Raw genomic sequence first — 21,819 nt, 5'->3', positions numbered from 1 at the left:
GCTTGCTCGTTTGCCACCTTATGTTATAAAAAAATAAAAAAAAGATACGCGATATAAAGTTAAACTCAGGAATAAACTGAGTATAAGCAAATATTAGTACAAACTATGTTTATACTCAGTTTATTCCTAAATATAACTTTATACCGTTTATTTGTAAGGCTGTAAATCATTATTAGTAACCAATGGACACAAACATGATAGATATAAACAATACTAAAATTAAAAACAAAAGCCAAAGAACTATCTTACCTAAAAATAATGAGCAATAGAAACAAGCTAGTAACACAGGAGCTCCAAGACAGCCAAGTCAGTAATGGATCAGCTCTATTCCTGATCTCAGTGACGATGCCAGCCGCGACTTGACTGGCAGAGCGACTGGCATTGCTACTAAACGAATATGAATGGTGGACGTGAATCTTGACACAGAGCAACGACTGGACACGACTCGCAAAGCTCTTGAACTCTAGTGATATATCAAAGAGAATATTGATTGTGAAAACATAATCACGTAGACATCCACTGCTAAATATACGGAAATCTGGGTTACTCTTATTGAAGTTTTGATAAAGAAATCATTTGTGAACAGTCTGATCATTGCGTCGTAATTAGCTGCCTAAGAAATACCTATTTAATTCAAAGTATCGCTACGTTACTCTGTTACTTAACTGCTATTCACTTTACAGTCGTAAAGTATTATGGACCACTGCATTATTTTCCTTGTACATGACCATAAGCGTCGGTGGCTCAGTGGTTTACGCACTTGACTTGTAATCTACAGGTCTTGGGTTCGAACCTCGCTGTACCAATGTGATTTTCGAATTTTCATATGTACATAATTTACCCGACGTTCTTACGGTAAAGGAAAACATCGTGATGCCTGCACATATCGGCGAAGAAATTCGAAGATATGTGTGAAGTCAACCCGCAGTGGGCCAGCGTGGTTGACTATGGCCTAGTCACCCTCTACTTAGGGTAGGCTCCGACCCCTCGGTGAGGACGTATAGTGAGCTGGTGATGATGATGACATGAACATTACAATTTAATTATCTTTCGCCGTCGATTCTGTCCGCGCGGAATTTAATAAAAAAAACCTGTGTTCTTTCAGACTGATCTACATATATGCCAAATTTCAATAAGATCCTTTTAGGAAATTAGACTGAAAACTCTAACAAACATCCATATTTATAATATTAAAAAGAAAGACTTACTTCTTTTCATCGTCGCAACAATAGTAGTCCTGGTATAATCAGCAATTTCAAATATTCTTTTGAAGCGTTTCAAAGATTGACATGATACTTCAGCGAGATATTCATAGTTAAAGAATCTGGGTACTTTAGATCGTAACAATCTACCTCCACCCAAGTTCAACATACGGACGCAATGCTTGTACGGCGTCCCTAACTTCTGGTTACATTTCTTAGTAATCGAATTCAACCATGGAAAGGAAGATTCTAGAACATTGGCTGGAATCGAGAAACTTCGTTATAATTACAACAAAGCAGAATAACGTTAATTACATCGATACTTTATTCATAAAAAGACTCAAAATTCATGTTTGTTGAGTTTTATTACAAACATTATTTTCTCGAGAATTCAAGTCGCGTCACAAAAGAATGAAAATAAAAAAGATAGCACGTCTTTCTCTGTCATCTCAAATCTCCCCATCTCGATTCCCAAAAAAATTGCATTTTTAATTAATTATTTTTATTAATAAAGGTGAGAAATTATTAAATCAATACTTGTGAGAATATAAGCAGTAATACATATGTGATAAGATGTTAGAAAATTTTCCATTGCAAGATTTGTACAATCGGGAAAACTGGCGGTGTTCCACCTCAAAACTTAAAATCGTTAAAGGATCTTGGAACGAGATTTGGAACAAAAATACAACGCATTTTATATGAGTCTATAGAAAAAAATTGGTTAGTAATACACGGCTAGTTTGTTTTATTAATATCCCTCCGTTTCACACTGGTATCTAATTAGTTATTTGTAGGAAGAAGCGGAGTTTGTCTCGTAATGAACAAGAACAATCCTGAAGAACACTGCGAATTTCCGCGACTGTACGTGAAAGTATATTGTAACTAGCTTTCGCCCGCGACTCCGTCCGCGTAGAATAAAAAATACAAAAATGAATAGCATATGTGTTCTTCTAGACTATCGTCTACATCCATACTACATCGAAATCCGTTCAGCCCTTTAGGCTACAAACTCTAACAAACATCCATCCATCTAAACTTTCGCATTTATAATAATAGTTTATGATTAAAAAATGTATAACAATCATTATTCGATTTAACTTATTTAGAATGAAAAGTACTAACAATAAAATTAAATCACTTACCAATACTAATCACCAATCGATGTGTACTAATTAGTGTTGTTTTTAACTTCTTTGCGATACCTTTTATACCTTCAGTCATTGTCTCTATCCAATCTTTCATTGCGTTAAATGGATTCTTTATTGAATCCGTTATATCCTTCACGCTGGTCTTTATTTGTTCCTGATAATAGGTGCAATATTTAGGGCTTATCCCATCGCTGGCTGATAGAGGCTCAGATAGCTTAAAAAGACGCCACTGTCAGATAAGGTAACAAAATCCGACATTTCCATCACGTACTTCACACGTTGGACTGTTATCAGACCAATCACAATTTGGTGGGACAGGCTCTTACAGTACCTACCCAATTCTTGTAAATTGTCAGACAACAATCTATCGTACAAAATATGTGATGGAAATATCGGATTGTGTCCCCTTATTTGATACTGACGTCATTTTTAAGCTATCTGACCCTTTAACAGCCAGTGGTGGGACAGGCCCCAAGTCTAATAAAGCAAGATCTGAGAAATTGACTGAACTTTTAGAAAACATACGAATCTAAAGGCACTTCGCTTGTCCACGGCATACATCATATTATTGGGTCACTAACCAATAAGAGAGGTGATATTTTCAGATAGGCGTTATGGCAATGGAAACCTACAATATACAAAGTATGAAATTACCTGATGACAGGCCATTGACTCGGATAATACTTCAGAGTTCTTTAAAGTGTTTGTCGCAGGGCCGGTTAGTATTAGTACTAGAGCATAGCAGGTCAACGTATATCTCCCCACGCGGGAGAAGAATTGCGGTATCAGCAGGAATACAAGACATCTGAAAAAAGTAGAATGCTTAGGGCCTGTCCCACCAAATTGTAAATTGTGTAATAACAATCCAACGTGTAAAATATGCTATGGAAAATTCGGACTTTGTTCCCTTATCTGACAGTGATGTCATTTTAAGCTATCTGGGCCTCTATCAGCCAGTGGTGGGATAGGTCCTTATTCTGACAATATTCGGAAAAGGCAAGATAGATAACCAGTCGTGTTGACAATCCTAATAATTGACTCTACACTATACCTATTCTTTGATAGAAGTCACAACCTTTTTTGTCGTCTTAAAAAGTGCATCTTTACTTTTACCTACTCATTGAAGACGTATTGCGGATAAAACTTAACTTCAACTTTTATAGTCGCAATGCGCTAAGTTGAATTACACCAATCCTGATATTAAAGGTCTTTGGAGCATTAAAAGAAAAAAATATTTACCTTACTCGATAGCTAAAAGCCAATCCTAGAGTAAGTAGGACGCCGATTATCGAACTCATAATTGTAGCATGCATCAAAGATATTGATAGTTGAAATACGAAAAACATGAAGCATAAATATGTAAATACAATCCCTCCAATAAATCCGATGACGCTCTTCATTAGGAAATTTGGAAATGTCTGATCTGTTGTCAAATAAACAAGCAAATTGGATACGGACGATCCTTCGGGGCACAAATGTTTGAACTTCTTTACCAAACGTTTTTTAGTATTATAGCTGTAATATGACCATTTTTGCATCAATGTGTTTTTCGGAACTTCAACGTTGGTTTGTAGCACTGAATTACTTTTCTCTTTTTCATATTCCGATCTATATTTCTCGATAATGCGTGCCTTCCAGAGCAACGCAAAGTTAGCCATTTTTATTTTGGTATAAAATTGTTTGTTACGTATCTCGAATGTAAAATAATTTAAAAATATTTGGCGTCATAGTCCCAATATACAATATTCTATTAAATTGTAAAACACGGTGTATTTTCCAAAACCATCACCTGACAGAAGCCTGAAGACAAAAAGTCTCAAAATGCTGTTTTAATTCTAACTGAATTTCTTGGTGGCCAATGTTAAAATTGAACGTAAGAAAGAATCACGACTTATCGTTTTATTAATAAATTGTTTAGAAATGTTTATTAAGAACTTGTAAAGGAGAATTTCATTACAAATATTGAATGTGGGTATTAAGGAAATACATTTTAAAAAATCTGAAAAAAAATCAACGGAACGCTATCATCATAGATTATTCATCAAACAGACTTCAAAATTTAAGGATTTTCCCAATTTGTATGCAAATTACAATTTTTAAGTTCGTAATTTATTGTAATTAACAAAAACATGAAAACACTGCAATCTCGTAAGTTATGATTAAATACCAAATAGTAACAGGCATGCCCTGATACAATATGGATTTAATTTAAATGTACGATAAAAAAAACCGTAATTGCGTAGCAAATTTTACTAGGCGCTTTAAAGTAAGAAACTTGTTTTTGTCTAATGTAGTTCCATATAATACAAATCACTTCCAAATTATATAAAAACATTCAACGTTACTTATACAAGTATCTAACAAAAAGCCTTTGTTACAAAATGAGTCCATTCTGATACTTCAGCGTTAATAAGGATGTTGACAATTTTATAATCAATTTTGCAGCACAATGCATTTTTTAACTGAAATGCATCTCATAGTCTGTCGAATCCGACTTGATATATGTGTTAGAACAAAAGGTTTTACACAAGTTCGTTGACTCATCAGAGATTATCAATAACATAATTAAAATGTGCTCGCTCCGTTTTGTAGAGAATCTGCGCGAGGGACTCTTCATTCATAAAACATGCGCAGAACACTGCATTGCTACAAAATCAACTTCAGACTGTTTTAGCTCCGGATAGAAACGACATATTTTATTTTTTCACGGCTTTTTCTTTAAGTAAATGTCGTTTACTTGTGTTAATGTGTGAATATATTTAGTGAAATTTAAAGTGAAAATGTTTTTAATTGAAAATTAATTTATAAGAAAGCATACTAATACATGTAAGTTACGCTAAATTGTAATTTGATTCGAATAAGGCTTACGTAGTGACAATGTGCAATTGAATTCAAATCAAGTATGCATTAACCTCATGTTATACCCGATTTTCACCAAATTTATTAATAAATCTTAATAAGTATCATCATATATAAGTACTACATTTTATTAAATACATAATTTTTATTAGTCAACCACATTTGTAACAAATAAGACAATGTTTCTAATACTTACTGGGTATCTTACATATTTTCATGTATTTGAGTTAAATTATTTTATAAGAACAGTACACATCTACGTTCTTTAATCTTTTATTGCGCAAATGTTGACTAATTAAAGGCAACATTTTTAAATTATTGTCAAATTAACTGACGTTTTCAATATTTGTGTTTACCATTTTTAAAACTCAATTTTCAATACATTAAAATTCAAAATTTTATTTCTATCATTGTTGAGGTCGCTTTTATTTTTTTTAATTATTTACCGTTACGAAGGATGTTTCAAGGTATGAAAATTTTTCATTGTTTCTTTTTGGGACTTCATATTTCGGCTTATACATGTAAATTGCAACATTTAAAAAATTATTATGTTTTTTCTTCTTTTGTAATAATAACTTGTCCGCATAATTTTTCGCTATTTCATAGGAGCTTTTAATATATCCTAATACCTTTTTCCAAACATATCCATGTATCAATAGACTAGTTACAACATATTGTTATTTGTGTTCATTTATTTTTTTATTTATTAGATAATGTAGTAGACAAGAAGCGACCATCTGAATTCACTAAAAAAGTCAAGCCAACTAAAAATAATATATAAAATTGGAAATATGTAGTGTCTGAATAATGAAGAAATAATGTTTAAGGTCCAAATATTTACCAAATCTTTTAATATTGAATCATTTGTTTTTCTTAAATCATATGAGTTTTTAAAATTATAAATGCAGGTTTAGATGAATGGATGTCTATAGAAGACCTAATTGGGTCAGGGATTGTTAATGAATTTTGACACAGATGTACATAATCTTTTAAGTTGTCATTCCAAGTGAATTAAGTTGCAAGCTAACTTAGTCATTCATATGTGTAGAAATATCTTTTTAATGTATGCACTTGTGATATTTTATTGAACCAGCAGACAACCACTTCATTCAAGTGGTCATAGAAATGTGCAACAATTGAATGAGTTATTTCCAGCCTTTATTTGTAAAAAAAATTGACATTATTATTTTAAATACTTATACTAATATTATAAAGAGGAAAGATATTTTTTTTTATGTATTGTAGTAATTCCAAAAGTACTGGACTAATTTCAAATATTCCTTCACCTTTAAAAAGCTATGTTATCGGTGAGAAACATGGGTTTTTTAATACTTTTTATTTTATTGCAAACAAGGTCGCAAGCAACGGGTAGTATTTTATATCTGTAGCCATATGACATTGCTATTATTAATTTTAATGGAACAGTTTGAAATATGATAGGGTTTAGTAAATTTTTTAAACAAGAGTGAGTTTATAAAGTTTGTTTAAAACAAATCTTATAGTCATATAAAGCTTAATTTTATTTGCAACAAAAGGATATTCCAGCCAGGACTGCGTGAATGGAACTTAGGAAGTTAGCTTAGGTTTTCAATATTTACTTTGAATGTTTATGATACTGAAGTTGTCAAGTATACAAAATTGTAATTACTTGTTGTTTTTTTCTATTTATTTCTTGGTATTAACAAAAACCTTTAAGTTGTAGTACTATTTTTTACAGATTAAAATGTGATACTTACTATTATCTTACTAATATTATAAATGTGAGAATTACATGGATGGATGTTTGAGTTGTCAACCTAAACAGCAGAAAAGGTCTTTATCAAATTTGGCACAGATGTAGAACAGTCTGGAACAAAACATGCTACATATTAAGTTTTTTTTTTAATCCGGGCAGATTGAGGCGCAGACTAACTAAAATCTAGTTGGTTGGTCTTAATGAATTATATCATGACTTTAGTATAGGAATTATCAATGACAGCATACATTATTATTACGACATCAATTGTGTTACAATCCAATTATAGATAGCCCCTTCTATGTGCTCTTTGTATTCATAATCCTTGTTATGTATAGTCTTATAGTTACAATTGGCTGTTTATGGAATTTCCATTAATAATTTTGGTCCTTTTAAAAGTGAAATCTGATACTACATAGTTTTTATTTGTTAGAAAACGCCAAAAGACATAGAATCTAGTTATTTTCTGCAATAAAACACTATTTTTGCTGCAACTAGATACATGTGGTAATGTTATGCATGGTTCACACTTTGCAAATACAGTTGGACAGTTGTGCAGGCATGGATAGAATGGACACACTCATGATCATCCTCTTTATCCTAAGCCGGTAGTGGTATTTCTTTCTAGGTCTACCTATATTATCCCGATTTATCCCTCCAATATTACCTGGCTGCAGTGAGTCACTGTCAGTTCTATTAAGCACTACCAGACAACTGTACTGGCCAAGTGGGTACCAGGAATTAACAATGGTCTAAAATAACTTCTATTTGTATCTGAATTGGATGTCTCATTTGTGAACATGTTATTGAAGTACACTTTGGATGTTTTGTTATTAATTGTATTGTAATGGTCTTATAAGCTTGTTTTTATTAATGTGCTGAAAATGATAGACAAGACCTTGAGAAATTTAAAGATCTTAGCATACATATAGACATGTAGATACAGGGGAAGCGACTATTTTTAACCGACTTCTATAAGACGACCGAATTTTATAAATACGAAAAATTTGATGGATGGATGGATGTTTATTGGAGTTTGTAGCCTAAACGGCTGAATGGACCTCGATGAAATTCATCCTTTAAGGATAGTCTGGAAGAACTCATATGCTATTTACTAATTTTTTTTTAATTCCACGGGTAGTATAAGATAAAGCAAGTTATAAACTTGAAAAATGTTTTTTTTTTATAATTTCTAAAGTCGCGTGTTGTTTTATGTAAAATAAGTTATAATGTGCCCCAGTTCTAAGTAAGTTTCTTGTTACACCGTTTATTGCTAAACACACTCTAACTTAACGACCGAGACAATTTTATGTCGTCGTTTTGGTATTATAATTTTATAAGAATTAACAGGGATGTTATTTCTGTATGTATCGAATACACAAAATATACTGAACCGATTTAAAAAAAAAACAAAATTTCAGTGGAAAAATCACTGATTAACAAGCTATATTTATTACTAGATTATCTTTCGCCAGTGACTAATTACGCGTGAAATTAAAAAAAAACAAGAATGAGTACCCTATGTGTTGCTCTAGACTATCCTCTACATCTATAGAAAAATTCATCGAAATGCTTTCAAACGTTACGGTTACAAACATTGACAAACTTTCGCATTTATAATATTAGAGTGATTATTTTTCCGCTAGGACAAAGTCGCAGGCAAACGTTTATAGAAACTAATTTGACAGTGTACTATTTTCGTTAACCTGATTTCATAGAAATGCTGTATTTAATTTTTTTGCGCTAAAGTGTTTGCATGATTGGGTTGGGCTGAAAGGTCTGGGCGTGTTCGTTGTCATTTACTACGTAAATTACGTTTTTTCCACATTCAACTACTTTTAATACGTTGTAAAAGGATTTCCACTGTCAAACCCGGATGAGAAAATAAACCTCTCATTCCAATTAAAAACAAAAGTAAGCATGTGTTTTTATTAATATTAATAGTGCCGTCAAATTATATTATTTGTATTATTTATATAGCGTATTTGAAAGGATTGAATGAACCATTTTTCTACCATAGAGCACGATGTAGGAAAATGTATTGATTTCAAGTTGTGGCAACTCTAGTAGAACGATATTAGAAACAGTAATATGTATAGATTTATGGCTATATAAAATTTGAGAAAAGCAAAGGACCAAGTAAATGGATATTTGTAATTTCGCTTATATTTAACTTACTAAATATTTATAATATTAAGAACAAGTAGGTTATGTTTAAGTTTATAAATTATTTTCTGAGAAACATTCCAATCTGGAGCTAAATTACCAAAGAAATCTAGCATTTCATGTGTTTTGTAAAAAAAGAGTTTGTTTCTGAAAAAGCAATCATAGTATATTTTTTAACAAATCATCCCTGAATAGGGATTGGGCTTTTTATTCAAAAAGCCCTACACTTACGCTATTTAGGCTATATATTTTCAAGCTATTAAACTTAGGAGGTAAATAAATTGGAAAAAACCTTCATGTGGGAAAGGAAACGTAAACTACAAGCTGCCAACATAAAGATTTAAAGGATTTCAAAGATTTATTTATAAAGTTACAAAAAGGAAGCAAGGTTGTCATTAATGCTTTTGAATTTTGACACTTTTCAAATGTAAACAATAAAATAAAGTATTAATCATTTCATGCGGATGAAGCCGCATGGGGACAGCTAGTCAACTAATCAACAACATTATGTAATATATTAAATTTATGGTCTGTTAATAATTTTCCACTAGACCATGGACAACGAGCAACCTCACCAGGAGCTGGTGAAGTGCGTGGTGGTAGGAGATACCGCGGTGGGGAAGACGCGGTTAATCTGCGCCCGCGCTTGCAACAAACACGTGTCTCTCTCCCAGCTGATGACAACACACGTGCCTACTGTCTGGGCTATAGATCAATATAGGATTTATAAAGACGTGAGTACAAATGACTGATAGTGGCCATTCCGCTTATATGAAAGTTAAATGACGAGCAAAAGTAGACCTTATCCCGATGACCTATGATTCATTATGTCTTGTCACTCGTGATGAACTGCATATATCTACAAATTCAAAGACTTTTATGACCAATTCATTTCCTTTTTTCTACAAGGTACTATCATTTTAACACTGGTCTAATCTTCCAATCAACAGGTTCTAGAACGTTCTTGGGAAGTGGTTGACGGAGTGAATGTGTCACTAAGGTTATGGGACACCTTTGGCGATCACGAAAAGGACAGAAGATTTGCTTATGGAAGGTAAATCTAGAACAAGATGCTAATATATTAAATTCTACAATACAAGTATAAAAATATATTTCTTTCTCTTTCTCAGCGAAAGAAAGGAATCACATTTTGTTTTAGAGGAACTTAATATGATTGTTTAACCCTGTGACCTCTAAAGTAAATTAATTTGGTGTTCATTTACGTCACTTGCCACTGTGAATCCTTATTTGTAGAGTAATCAACATTATTCAATACGAGCTTTCGCCCGCGACGCCGTCTGCGTGCAATTAAAAAAAAACAAAAACAAGCCTATTCATATAGAAGATAACTCTTCCAGACTATCTTCTACGTCTATGCCAAATTTCAACGATATCCGTTCAGCAGGCTACAAACTCTAACAAACATCCATCCATCCGTTTAAACTTTCGTATTTATTTCAGATCGGATGTCGTATTATTGTGTTTTTCAATTACCAATCCGATATCGTTAAGGAATTGCGGCGCCATGTGGTATCCTGAAATCAGGTAAGTTTATATTTGTTAAATTCAATTTAAAATAATTCTTATAAAGTCGTTTTCGCCTGTGTGGTGTTAAAAATAAAAATTAAGAAGCCTATGAGCTCTTCCAGACTTCTATATTTATGTCAAATTTCATCGAGATCCGTTCAGCAGTTTAGGCTACAAACTAACAAACTAAACTTCTAATATTACTACTATAATAGTATAACGAGGAAAGATGTGGATTTATGGATTTTTTATGTAATGAAATAACTCAAAAACTACTGGGTCTATTTAAAAAAATCTTACACCATAAAAAAGCTATGTTATCGCTGAGTAAACATAGGCTAAAAGAACATTTTTTTACTATTACAATTTCAAGTGGACAAAGTCACGAGCAACAGCTAGTTTATTGGTAAGATATGTTTTATTTAACAACTAGCTGTTCGCGACTTCGTCCACGTGAATTTTAAAATGTAGCCTATATTACTCAGCAATAACATAGCTTTTTAATTTTGAATTTTTGAAATCCCAGTAGTTTTTGAGTTATTTCAATATATACATAAATACATTTTTCCTCTTTATAATAGTATAGATATAATCTTAGTATTAATGTAGCTATGTGTTATTTGTAGGCGATTCTGTCCAAACACGCCAGTGTTGCTTGTCGGTTGTAAAAACGATCTTCGCTATATGTATAGAGATGAGACGTATTTGAATTTCTGTAAAGATCGCAGCCCATTTATTAGGTAAGTAAATTATTTTGTAAGAAAAAGTCTATTTAAATACAATTTCTGAAAGTAACAAAAATCGTTAGGTTGTTAATTTATTAGTGCTTTAAGGGTGAGGGCTCTTGCGTCTCTAAAAGTCAATATAAATGTTACATAACAAAGTTAATGAAATTAGCTTATCAAAGGCTTGTCCCACCACTGTCTGATAGAGGCTCAGATAGCTTAAAATGACATTTCTGACAGATAAGGTAACATCCGATATTTCTATCAAATAGTTTACACGTTCGATTGTTATCAGACAATTTACAATTTGGGACAAGCCCTAAATATATATTCTAATTGTATAGTCTATACTAGACTACGCCCGCGACTCCGTTCGCGTGGGATTATAAAACAAAAACATCTAAGCCAAATTTCATCAAGATCCGTTCAGCCGTTTCGGCTACAAACTCTTATAAACATCCATTCATCCCTTCAAACTTTCGCATTTATAATGTTAGTAAGATAGCTGCTGCCTGCGACTCCATCCGTGTGGGTTTAAAAAAAAACAAAGTGAGTAGCCTATGTGTTCTTTCAGACTATTCTCTGTATCTGTGACAAATTTCATCGACTTACTTTCAGCCATCCATCTATCTAAACTTTCGCATTTATAATAACTAGTATGATTAGGTTGTTTTATTACCTTTTCTAGAGCTCCAAGGAAAAGCGACTTAGTAATGCCTGATCAAGGTCGTGCGTTAGCTCATGAGTTTGGTATATATTACTATGAGACATCAGTTTTCACGTATTACGGTGTAAATGAGGTTTTTGAGAACGCGATCCGAGCTGCACTGATCGCTCGCAGACAGCAGAGGTTCTGGATGACTAATTTAAAGCGAGTGCAACGACCATTGTTGCAAGTAAGTAATTACTTTGACAGTGGTAGTGCCCGCTTTAACATCTTCGCACTGCAGGGCTCGCCCCCAGTAATACCACGACCACACAGAAAACAGGGGTGAAATGGAGGCAATTCCGTGTTTCGTCTGATGAGTGTAATGCCGGAGGCCTAATTTAAGTCCCTTTCTCTTTACCACCCTTTTCTTATAAGGAGAGGATGGGAAGGGGAAGTGGATTTGACGATGGAGGAGATGCATAGGAAGGGGAGATATCCTCTTTATGTGCGTCTCCTCCGTCGGATAAGGGTAGGCAACGCGTCTGCAATTTCGGATGTCTATGGGCAGCGGTCGCTTCGCCATTTTGGCGGATTAAGGTGGCCGCTTGCTCGTTTGTCACCTTATGTTATAAAAAAAAAATACTTTGCCATTTAAATGTGTAAAAGCATCTTAAATACTTCATCTATACTATTGGTACATATTACTTGTTTTCTTCTAGGCCCCTTTTAGACCTCCGCGACCGTTGGAACCAGAAGTGGTGACAATAAATAGCGTTTTTTTAGAAAACATGACTACTTTACTCCGTCAACAGGTAAGGAACATTTGTACTTACATATCTAAGTACGCTAAGCTACGTATTTTGCTGACGTACGCATTGTTCTGTTTGTAAAGTCACTTAAATCTTCCTATAATAAATTTAAAGCATAAATTTTGATACTAAAGATAGCTGTCGCTTCTGATTCTATCCGAAATAAAAAAAATAAAAGTTTGTGTTTTTTGAGATTATATCCTATATTTATGCCTAACTAGATTTCGGCTTAAAAAAAAACAAAAACATGTAGCCTATGTGTTTTTCAAGACTATTCTCTATATCTATGTAAAATTTTATCGAGATTCGTTCAGCCGTTTAGGCTGCAAATTCTAACAAACGTTCATTCTGAACGTAGTAACAAACATCCATACATCTTTCGTCTTTATAATGTTAAAAGTAAGCATACTAATATTATAAATACACAAGTTTAGATGGATGGATGTTTGTTAGAGTTTGTAGCCTAAACTACTGTACAGATCTTAATGAAATTTGGCATATATGTAGTTTTTTTTTTTAATTTCATGTGAACGAAGTCGCGGGCGATAGCTAGTATTTAAATATGATAACTTGTAGTAATATTTGTTTCCAGTATTTCTCCGACATGGTGATAATCTGCGGCGCGAAGGGTTTCCCGGTGCACAGGTTCATGTTGGCGGCGGCGTGCGAAGCCTTCCACCGGCTGCTGACCACGGACTGCGTCAGTCTGTCGGCGGAACTGGCGCGCAGCTCCAGCGAGAGTAGTATGGTAAGTAGACATATATCTTTATTAAAAAAAATATAAAAATGTCTATGTTACTTAGTGATAACGTGACTTTTAGTGAAAGATTTGTGATTGACCCAGTAGTTTTTGAGTTTTTACAATACATATAAAAATGCATATCTTTCCTTTTTGTAATATCATTATAGATTAGCTGTTTTTGACGATTTCACTGATGTTAAATTATAAAAAGGTAAAAAACATGGCCCATGTTACTCAGTGATAAAGGTAGCTTCTAAATGGTGAAAGATTTTTTGAAATTAGTCCAGTAGTTTTTGAGTTATTCCAATACATATAAAATACAAATCATTCCTTAGTATAGAATATCTGTTTCTCACGAATTCGTCCCCACAAAAAATAGTAAAAAATAGCATGTGTTACTTAGTGGTAACATAGTTTTTTGATGGCGAAAGAATTTTTGAAATTAGCCCAGTAGTTTTTGAATTACTCCAATACATATAAAAATACAAATCTTTCCTCTTGATAATATTAGTATAGGTTAGCTGTTTCTCACAAATTCTTCCACGTGAAATTAAAAAGTACATAATAAAAAGTAGCCTATGTGTTCTTCCAGACTGCTCTATGCCAAATTTTATCAAGATTGGTTCAGCAGTTTAGGTTAACAATCACTAACAAAAATACATGCAAACTTTCGCATTTATAATATTACTTAGGGTCTTTCAAGAAGCGAGCCTATCATTTCCTCAAAGACCGGCAACGCATGTGGTTCCTCTGGTGTTCTCCAAAATCAGCGCACCCGCGGACAAACCAATTATATGGTTTTTGCGGGGCCATATTTGTGCATATTTTTTAATTTGTGTCATTTAATATTTTCAATAAATAAAAAAAATCCATGGGCGACGTTGACCAACTCGGTGTTCTTACCGCTCGTTTGCTCCCTTTTATTATAAAATATATATATATATATATTTACAGGTAAGCAGTATGGGTGAAGCGACAACGGGTGACTTCAACGAAGACACTGAATATTTAATTAGACAGGACCAAGCGAAGCAGATGAGGTAAGTTTTAATATTAAAGAATTAGAATATGTCAGTAGTTTTTAGAAGAGTGAAAAAAAGATCCAGGTTTTTAAAGTACACGAAAGAAGCTTTTCATGTTATAAAAGGGATTTCCGAGAAAAAAAAATGTTTTTTTTATTTACACAATTAGTTAGTTCACGGTTTTAAATATATACTACTATTTATTCAATAGTTTTAGATTTAAATTTCACTTAATTTGATTAATTATACATAAATATATTCAACTTATTATTCTAAGTATTTAGGACTTAAGCTTATTATAAAAAAAAATGTCATTTTTCTTAAGAGAGTTAGGGCCTGTCCCACCACTGACTGATAGAGGCACAGATAGCATAAAATTACGTCACTGTCACATAAGGTAACAAAATCCGATATTTCCAACACGTACACGTCGGATTGTTATCAGATAATTTACAATTTGGTGGGACATACTCTTAACGTTATTATCAAACAGATTTATTTTATTTATGTTGTACTAGCTATTGCTTCCGAGTCCGTCCGCGTGGAATTAAAAGAAACAAAAGCAAGTATCCTATGTATTCTTCCAGACTGTCCTCTACATCTATGCCAAATTTCATCGAGGTCCGTTCAGCCGTTTAGGCTACAAACTAACAAACATCCATATAAACTTTGTTATTAATAATATTAGTAAGATTCAATGAATATATTGAAATGGTTCTTTCTCTGTTTCAGAGTATGGGATCAGATAAAACGTCGTTCGTCTTGTCAAATCCTGCCTCTCAGTGACAACTGCAAGAAACCACCAGATCTATATAGAGAAGTCAACCATCCAGCTATCAACTCTATTAGAGTGGTCAAGGTAATTATCTATACTATTATAATAAAGCGTAAACACACACTTTGTTGCCTAAGATGTCAGCAATTACTGCATATTTTTGTATAATTACTTTTTTTAATAAAACGCCCTACAATTACGTCATGCTTTAGGCTATATATTTTCACACCATTAAACTTAGGGGGTAAATATTTTGGTTAAAAACCCTAATGTGGAAAAGAGACCATAAGTTGCTGCCAACATCAAGGAAGCAAAATTGCCATACTTTGTCGTCATGTCATGTTATTTTGACATTTGCAATTGAATTTGAAATGTAAGCAATAAAATAAAATTTTCATAATTTCATGCGAATGAAGTCGCACGGGAACAGCTAGTTATTAATAATAACTAAGAAATGTTAATAATTTTTCAATACGTTTACCGTGAGTATGTTCTAGCTTTTTCTTGTCGACAGTATATTTAAATTTGCTTGTATACTTGAAAATGTAATTGTGGTACCTTATACCACATGCACTAGTTTGTCCGCCTTCTTTACTTAAATTATTATTTGACTTTTTTCAGTGCGATAAAATACAACACGCGACGTCACAGACTCAAACTATAGTCACAATGAGTAAATTAATATCGCAAAATGTGATGCAAGAAATTATTAATTTTATATACACCGGGACTTTGGACAGTAGCGCTTTCAAACAACAGGTAATTTAAATAAATTTACTACCACAATTACTTTATTATTTATTTTTTAACACATGTCTGTTTTCAAAGAGAGTAAATAATATTGGAGTATTTTTATTCAATGTTTATGTTCAAAGGCATAAGAAATATATAGACGAGGCATGAGCAAAAATTTCTCACCGGTACTTTCTCTCATAGGTACTTCAGTTGTCAAGTTTAGTGTATCGTGTCCTTCTATTGTTACAGAAATATAATAAGCTCCAACTTTTGTTTTAAAATAAATTAAACAGTGTAACAAATAATAATTTTAACAGTGGTAGTGCCCGCTTTAACATCTTAGCACTGCATGGCACGCCCGGTGTAATACAATGACCACACAGAAGACAGGCGTGAAATGGAATCAATTCCGTGTTTCGTCTGATGAGTGTGGTGCCGGAGGCCTAATTTGAATCCCTTTCTCTTTACCACCCTTTTCTCATAAGGAGAGGATAGGAAGGGGAAGTAGATTTGACGGTGGAGGAGATGCATATGAAGGGGAAATATCCTCTTTATGTGCGTCTCCTCCGTCGCATAAGGGTCAGCAACGCATCTGCAATTGCGGATGTCTATGGGCAGCAGTCGCTTCGCCATTTTGGCGGATTCGAGTGGCCGCTTGCTCGTTTGCCACCTTATGATATAAAAAAAAATGTAAATGTTTTAATATTGTCATGAGGAGGGATGAATCGCATGTTACAAGGAGAACGTTAGTTATGAGTGTGGTACTCCGGTAAAAGTAGAGGTAGAAAGAGATGGATGTCACGTGAAAGGTGACATGATGAAGAAGGGAGTGATGACAGATGACGTATGATAGTTATGTGGAGGACAAAAACCTATTGCTCCACTACGGAAGTAGGTAAAGAGGAAAATGAAAAACAATTATATTGGCATGTGGATTTGAGAATATATTAAAAGATAGCATTAGTGAGATTATGTGAATAATATCTCAAGTGAAGTGTCAACTGCCTACTCTATATATTTTTTAATCTCTTTGTTTTTTATCTATTTCTTACTTAATGTCAGCTCTGTGTACACTGTCAGATGACATAGATATGTTCCTTCGGTTTTTATTGTATATTTAATTCAGCTTTTTCTTGAATATGAATTTGATTTAGAATTTATTAAAATTATTGAATTTGAAGTGACGTTCAAATTGTTTTTACAAGATAAATATACAATTGGTTACAAATGTATATGTTGACGGAAATGTATGAAATCCGACATTATACACAATACCTAGGCAATGTCGCTCGCAAAAATAGCAAAAATCGCTCGGAATTATTGAAAACACAAATACTATTTAACAATGTGTTTTATTCATAGAAAACATTATTTTCATACTTTGCTTATTGCGATTTTGGAATTCTATACAATTCATAGGAAATATGTTTATTTACAAAGATATGTGTGTGTTTAAAAATCTTTGAAACGTTACACACATTGCCAAAATAGCTTCGAAATCCTATACTTTTCCTAGACAAAGTATACAATTCCTAGTTATCAAACATTTCCGGTAACATATACATTAGTTATTCTCTTTGAAAAAGACAGATAGTATGTGTTTTTACGGTTAAGTATACATAAGTTATACTTTGTTCAGAAATAATTCTATTATATGATATGCTAACGGCAGAATAGTGAAACGATATTTAAATAACATCTTAAATGATGAATCTACGTTTAATCTTCGAATTTCATTAAAAACAACTGTTTCAAAGTGTTTAAAATTCGTTTCAATATTGTTCCTTAAAAGAAGTATAACTATCTAAAATTAATAATCTTCTATTTTGTTAGCTTTTTAAATATAAGCTTTAGTCCAATTGCCAATTTCTCTGCAAAATTTAAATTATTTTCTATAGCTTATATACTTTTTCTGTATAATTTTATTTCTTGTAAACCTTTGATATTTCTCAATCTGTTTATATCTTATTATTAAAAAGATGAAAATAATAATTATATAATAATAAATAATTAAAATTATGTCCTGCAGTCCGCTGCGATCGGATTACTACTGGTAATTGTCATTATAATAAATTAACGCATAAAAATCATAATTATTAATTTAACTCATTATTAATAATATTCTCCATTATTTATTGATATTATTATTATTTTTAAAGATCCTATTCATCTGTAGATGTTTCTTTTGGCATATTTTATTCACTATTAAATGTTTTAATAACATTTTGTAAACTTATTTTTTAGCCTCTTCTACTTTTATTATATCGCACATTGATATAATTGAAAAGCTCTGTAATGCTATTTTTAATACAAGTATATATTCTCTTTATATTTTATATCTACAAAAATATATTTTATATTTAACATTTGGGGGAATTTCAACTGTTTTTGGATCAATATATTGTCATTCCGCTCATTATGTTTAAAAATAACAGTCCGTCATACGTATTCCAGACCAGTCTGTAATACTTGGCGTATTCCAGACTGTTATGGAATTAATAATTGATAGGAATATTGTAAATTCCTTGGTAACAATGGCTACAGGAGATACGTCAGGCTGCGGAACTCCTCGGGTTCCATGAGCTCAGCAAGTTGAGCCAGTTTATACTGGACCAGCATCTGCTATTCGATAAAGGGTTTATGTTGCAATTTCATACAGTAAGTATTATGTTTAACAATAATACCAATTTTATGATGTACTAGTTGAATTAAACAGTATTTTATTAGCCTATGTGTTCTTCCAGACTATCCTCTACATCTATGACAAATTTCATCAAGATCCGTTTAGCAGATTCCGCAATACCCTCTGACAACTTACAGGTCTAATTTTAGTCCCTTTGCCTTTCCACCCTTTCTTAAGAGGAAAGGATGGGAAAGAAAAGTGAATTTGACGGTGGAGACGCATAGGAAAGGGAAATGTCCTCTTTCTGTGCGTCTCCTCCTCCGTCAATTAAGGGTATGCAACGCATCTGCAAGTGCGGATGTTTATGGCATTTCGGTGGATTCAGGTGGCCGCTCGCTCGTTTGCCATCTTATATTATAAAAAAAAAAACATCCATCCATAATAACTTTCGCATTTATAATGTTAGTAAGAAGTAAGGTTAATAGAAAACCCGATATTCTAAGTAATTTTGACATCTCTCAGATTTTAATTGTAATTTATTTAGTTGGCACTTTCTACTCTTATTTCCTATTATTCAACCACTTATTCCTATTTGCAGTCATTCCCGCAAAGACTGCGCGAGATGTGCGTGGAACGGAACTTGTTTGCTGACGTCACGTTTGATCTAGACGATGGGATACACCTTGCTCACCGCGCGGCTCTAATGGCGAGATGTGACCCTATGAAGGCTATGTTTCAAGGACATTTCAGAGAGAGCACATCTAGAGTGGTGAGTACGACAGGAAGGGGAGGGACCTTTTCCCATCCCCCCTTTAACCGGCCATTTACTTTCTACATGTCTCTGTAATGAATTAAAGGATACGAAAGTATTCAATTTATATTTGTTTCCACAACAAAATCTAATTTAAGATATCTTTTTTTTTTAGATCTCCTTCCCTGGTGTCAAAATGTACGCATTCCAAATTCTTCTCTGCTACATTTACTCCGACAAGATACCTACAGTTGAGCCAATAAGATGCTTGGAACTGCTAGAACTTGCTAACCGGCTCTGTATGAACCGTCTCGTGAACCTGGTGGAGGCCAGGGTTATTGAGCATCTGCAGCATCAAGACAGGTATACTCCACAGGATAAGGGGCTGCAACCAGATTTGTTTCTACCTAGAGTAGATTCGATTAATTAATAAAAAAAATATATAGCCTATGTTACTCACTAATAAGGTACCTTTTTAATGGTAAAAGTATTTTTATAATCGGTCCAGTAGTTTTTGAGTTATTTCAATACATACGAAAATCAAAAAATACACATAATTCCTCTCTATAACATTAGTATAGATAATTTTAAATTTTACAGGGTCTGCGGCGAAGAGGATCAAGTAGTTGAAATATGCCTGTCTTTGTTGGAGCCTGTTAAGGTAACAGAAAACATTTATTTACACTCAATGGTAGCATTTCACACTCAAAGTTATAAATAACAAAACCTTCCAAACTTAATTTCACATGTAAAGTAACATTACCAGTAAATATATTAATATCAATTCCAAGTTTCATTTACACATTTAGAGTGACGTTATACATTCAAAGTTAAATTACAGGTCAAATTATTATTGTAAATCTGAAATTACACTTACAAATTAACATTACACATTCAGAGTGACGTTTCACAATAAAAGTGACATTACACATTCGAAGTACCATTGTATAATTAGAGTACCATTAAGCGCGCGTCGATTGCTTCTATGCCACTATGCGTAAAAGATGCGCATCCCTGGTACGCAGGGTGCGAGCCAGCCCCAACGCCATTCTACATGTGATTGTCACCAGACTGGATTGTACATATATCAATCACTGCATAAAGCTGCACGTGGCAAGCGATAATTGTACATTTTAGAATAACATTTGGATGTATGTGTGACTAACATAGGTATTAAGCTTTTTCTGTTACTAACAAACTATGAGCAAAAAAATGTAGCTTGAAATAAAGTTTATTATTATTATTATATTATAAATTCAAGGTAACATTACACAGAGTAATTACGCACTGTTCCAGCTGCACAACGCGCACAGCCTGGCGGAGTGGTGCACGTGGCGGCTGTGCGGCGCGTACGACCGCGTGTGCCGCGCGCGACACCTCGCACCCACCTCCAGGGAGTACCTCGCCGACAACCGCTGGCCGCCCGTCTGGTAAGTCATGTTACTGCGGCAAGTGGCATTACTGTGGTAAGTGACATTACTGCGGCAAGTGGCATTACTATGGTAAGTGACATACCGTGGTGTTATTACTGTGGTATGTGTCATTACTGCGGCAAGTGTCATTACCGTGGTAAGTGTCATTATTGTGGTGTTATTATTGTGGTAAGTGTCATTACTGTGGTAAGTGTCATTATTGTGGTACCACTCACTAATTTACTCTTTCATTGTTGGTTTTACCATAGTGTCATTACTGTGGTAAGTGACATTGATGCGGAAAATGTCGGCCACTAGTGATTACCATACTAATGACACTAAACGAATATTTGTAGCCTATGTATTCTTCTAGATCATGCTCTATATCTATGCCAAATTTCATCGCGATCCGTACAGCCGTTTAGGCAATCTAACAAACATCCATCCATCTAAACTTTCGCATTTGTAATTTTAGTAAGTTTTTAGTTCTCGGATGTTAAATATGATACTATATGTTTAAATTCCAGGTATGTGAAGGAATATGATTATTATCAGAAATGTTTGAATGAACAAAACAAGGAACAAAAGGATATCAGACCAACAACATCGTTACAAGCAAGTCAGCAGACTGGATGCCTTTGTTTTACAAGTAAGTTACATTGGTTTTTTATATACCATAAAGTGGTAAGCAAGCAGCCCCCTTAATTCGCCAAAATGGCGAAACGACTGACCAAATTCATCCGCAACTGCAGATGCTTTGCCCACCCTTAATTGAGAAGAGACGTAAACAGAATGTTTCCCCGTCTTTTACGTCGTAATTTTTAGCCAAAGGCAAAATGCTTCATTGTCTGTGCATTTAAATTTTGATATTTGCAAATAAAATACAAATTTTAACAATAAAAAAATTATGTCATGCGGATGAACCTTTATGGGAACAGA

At 33.5% G+C, this 21,819-nt stretch overlaps 2 protein-coding genes across 3 annotated transcripts in view; one reads left to right on the top strand and one right to left on the bottom strand.

Annotated features, from left to right (window-relative positions):
* LOC106106451 overlaps window positions 1-4,169 on the bottom strand; it is a 19,797-nt gene extending 15,628 nt beyond the window's left edge. Inside the window, exons 1-5 of the mRNA XM_013287030.1 lie at window positions 3,590-4,169; window positions 3,005-3,155; window positions 2,345-2,504; window positions 1,209-1,463; window positions 250-463 (exon numbers count right to left, since the gene is read on the bottom strand). Coding sequence (XP_013142484.1) covers window positions 250-463; window positions 1,209-1,463; window positions 2,345-2,504; window positions 3,005-3,155; window positions 3,590-4,008 — 1,199 coding nt within the window. The 5' untranslated portion in view covers window positions 4,009-4,169. The remainder of the gene's footprint in view (window positions 1-249; window positions 464-1,208; window positions 1,464-2,344; window positions 2,505-3,004; window positions 3,156-3,589) is intronic.
* Window positions 4,170-4,915: 746 nt separating this feature from the next.
* LOC106106775 (rho-related BTB domain-containing protein 1) lies at window positions 4,916-21,792 on the top strand. Of its 2 annotated transcripts, none has more exons than XM_013287432.1 (17): window positions 4,916-5,176; window positions 9,662-9,844; window positions 10,061-10,164; window positions 10,572-10,655; window positions 11,264-11,377; window positions 12,051-12,258; window positions 12,731-12,823; window positions 13,413-13,568; window positions 14,517-14,602; window positions 15,317-15,443; window positions 15,981-16,118; window positions 18,639-18,752; window positions 19,316-19,486; window positions 19,644-19,831; window positions 20,069-20,129; window positions 20,765-20,898; window positions 21,408-21,792. In XM_013287432.1, exons 2-17 carry the CDS (start codon window positions 9,665-9,667, stop codon window positions 21,583-21,585), a joined length of 2,136 nt encoding a protein of 711 aa, XP_013142886.1. In that variant the 5' UTR covers window positions 4,916-5,176; window positions 9,662-9,664; the 3' UTR covers window positions 21,586-21,792. The 2 variants fall into 2 exon arrangements, with proteins under 2 accessions (XP_013142886.1, XP_013142885.1); XM_013287431.1 differs by lacking the exon at window positions 4,916-5,176 and adding an exon at window positions 5,591-5,676.
* Window positions 21,793-21,819: the final 27 nt, after the last annotated feature.

Source organism: Papilio polytes, unplaced genomic scaffold (genome assembly GCF_000836215.1).
Source record: "Papilio polytes unplaced genomic scaffold, Ppol_1.0 DF822178.1, whole genome shotgun sequence".
Taxonomy (NCBI): Eukaryota; Metazoa; Arthropoda; class Insecta; order Lepidoptera; family Papilionidae; genus Papilio; species Papilio polytes.
This window is presented reverse-complemented; position numbering and strand designations above follow the sequence as displayed.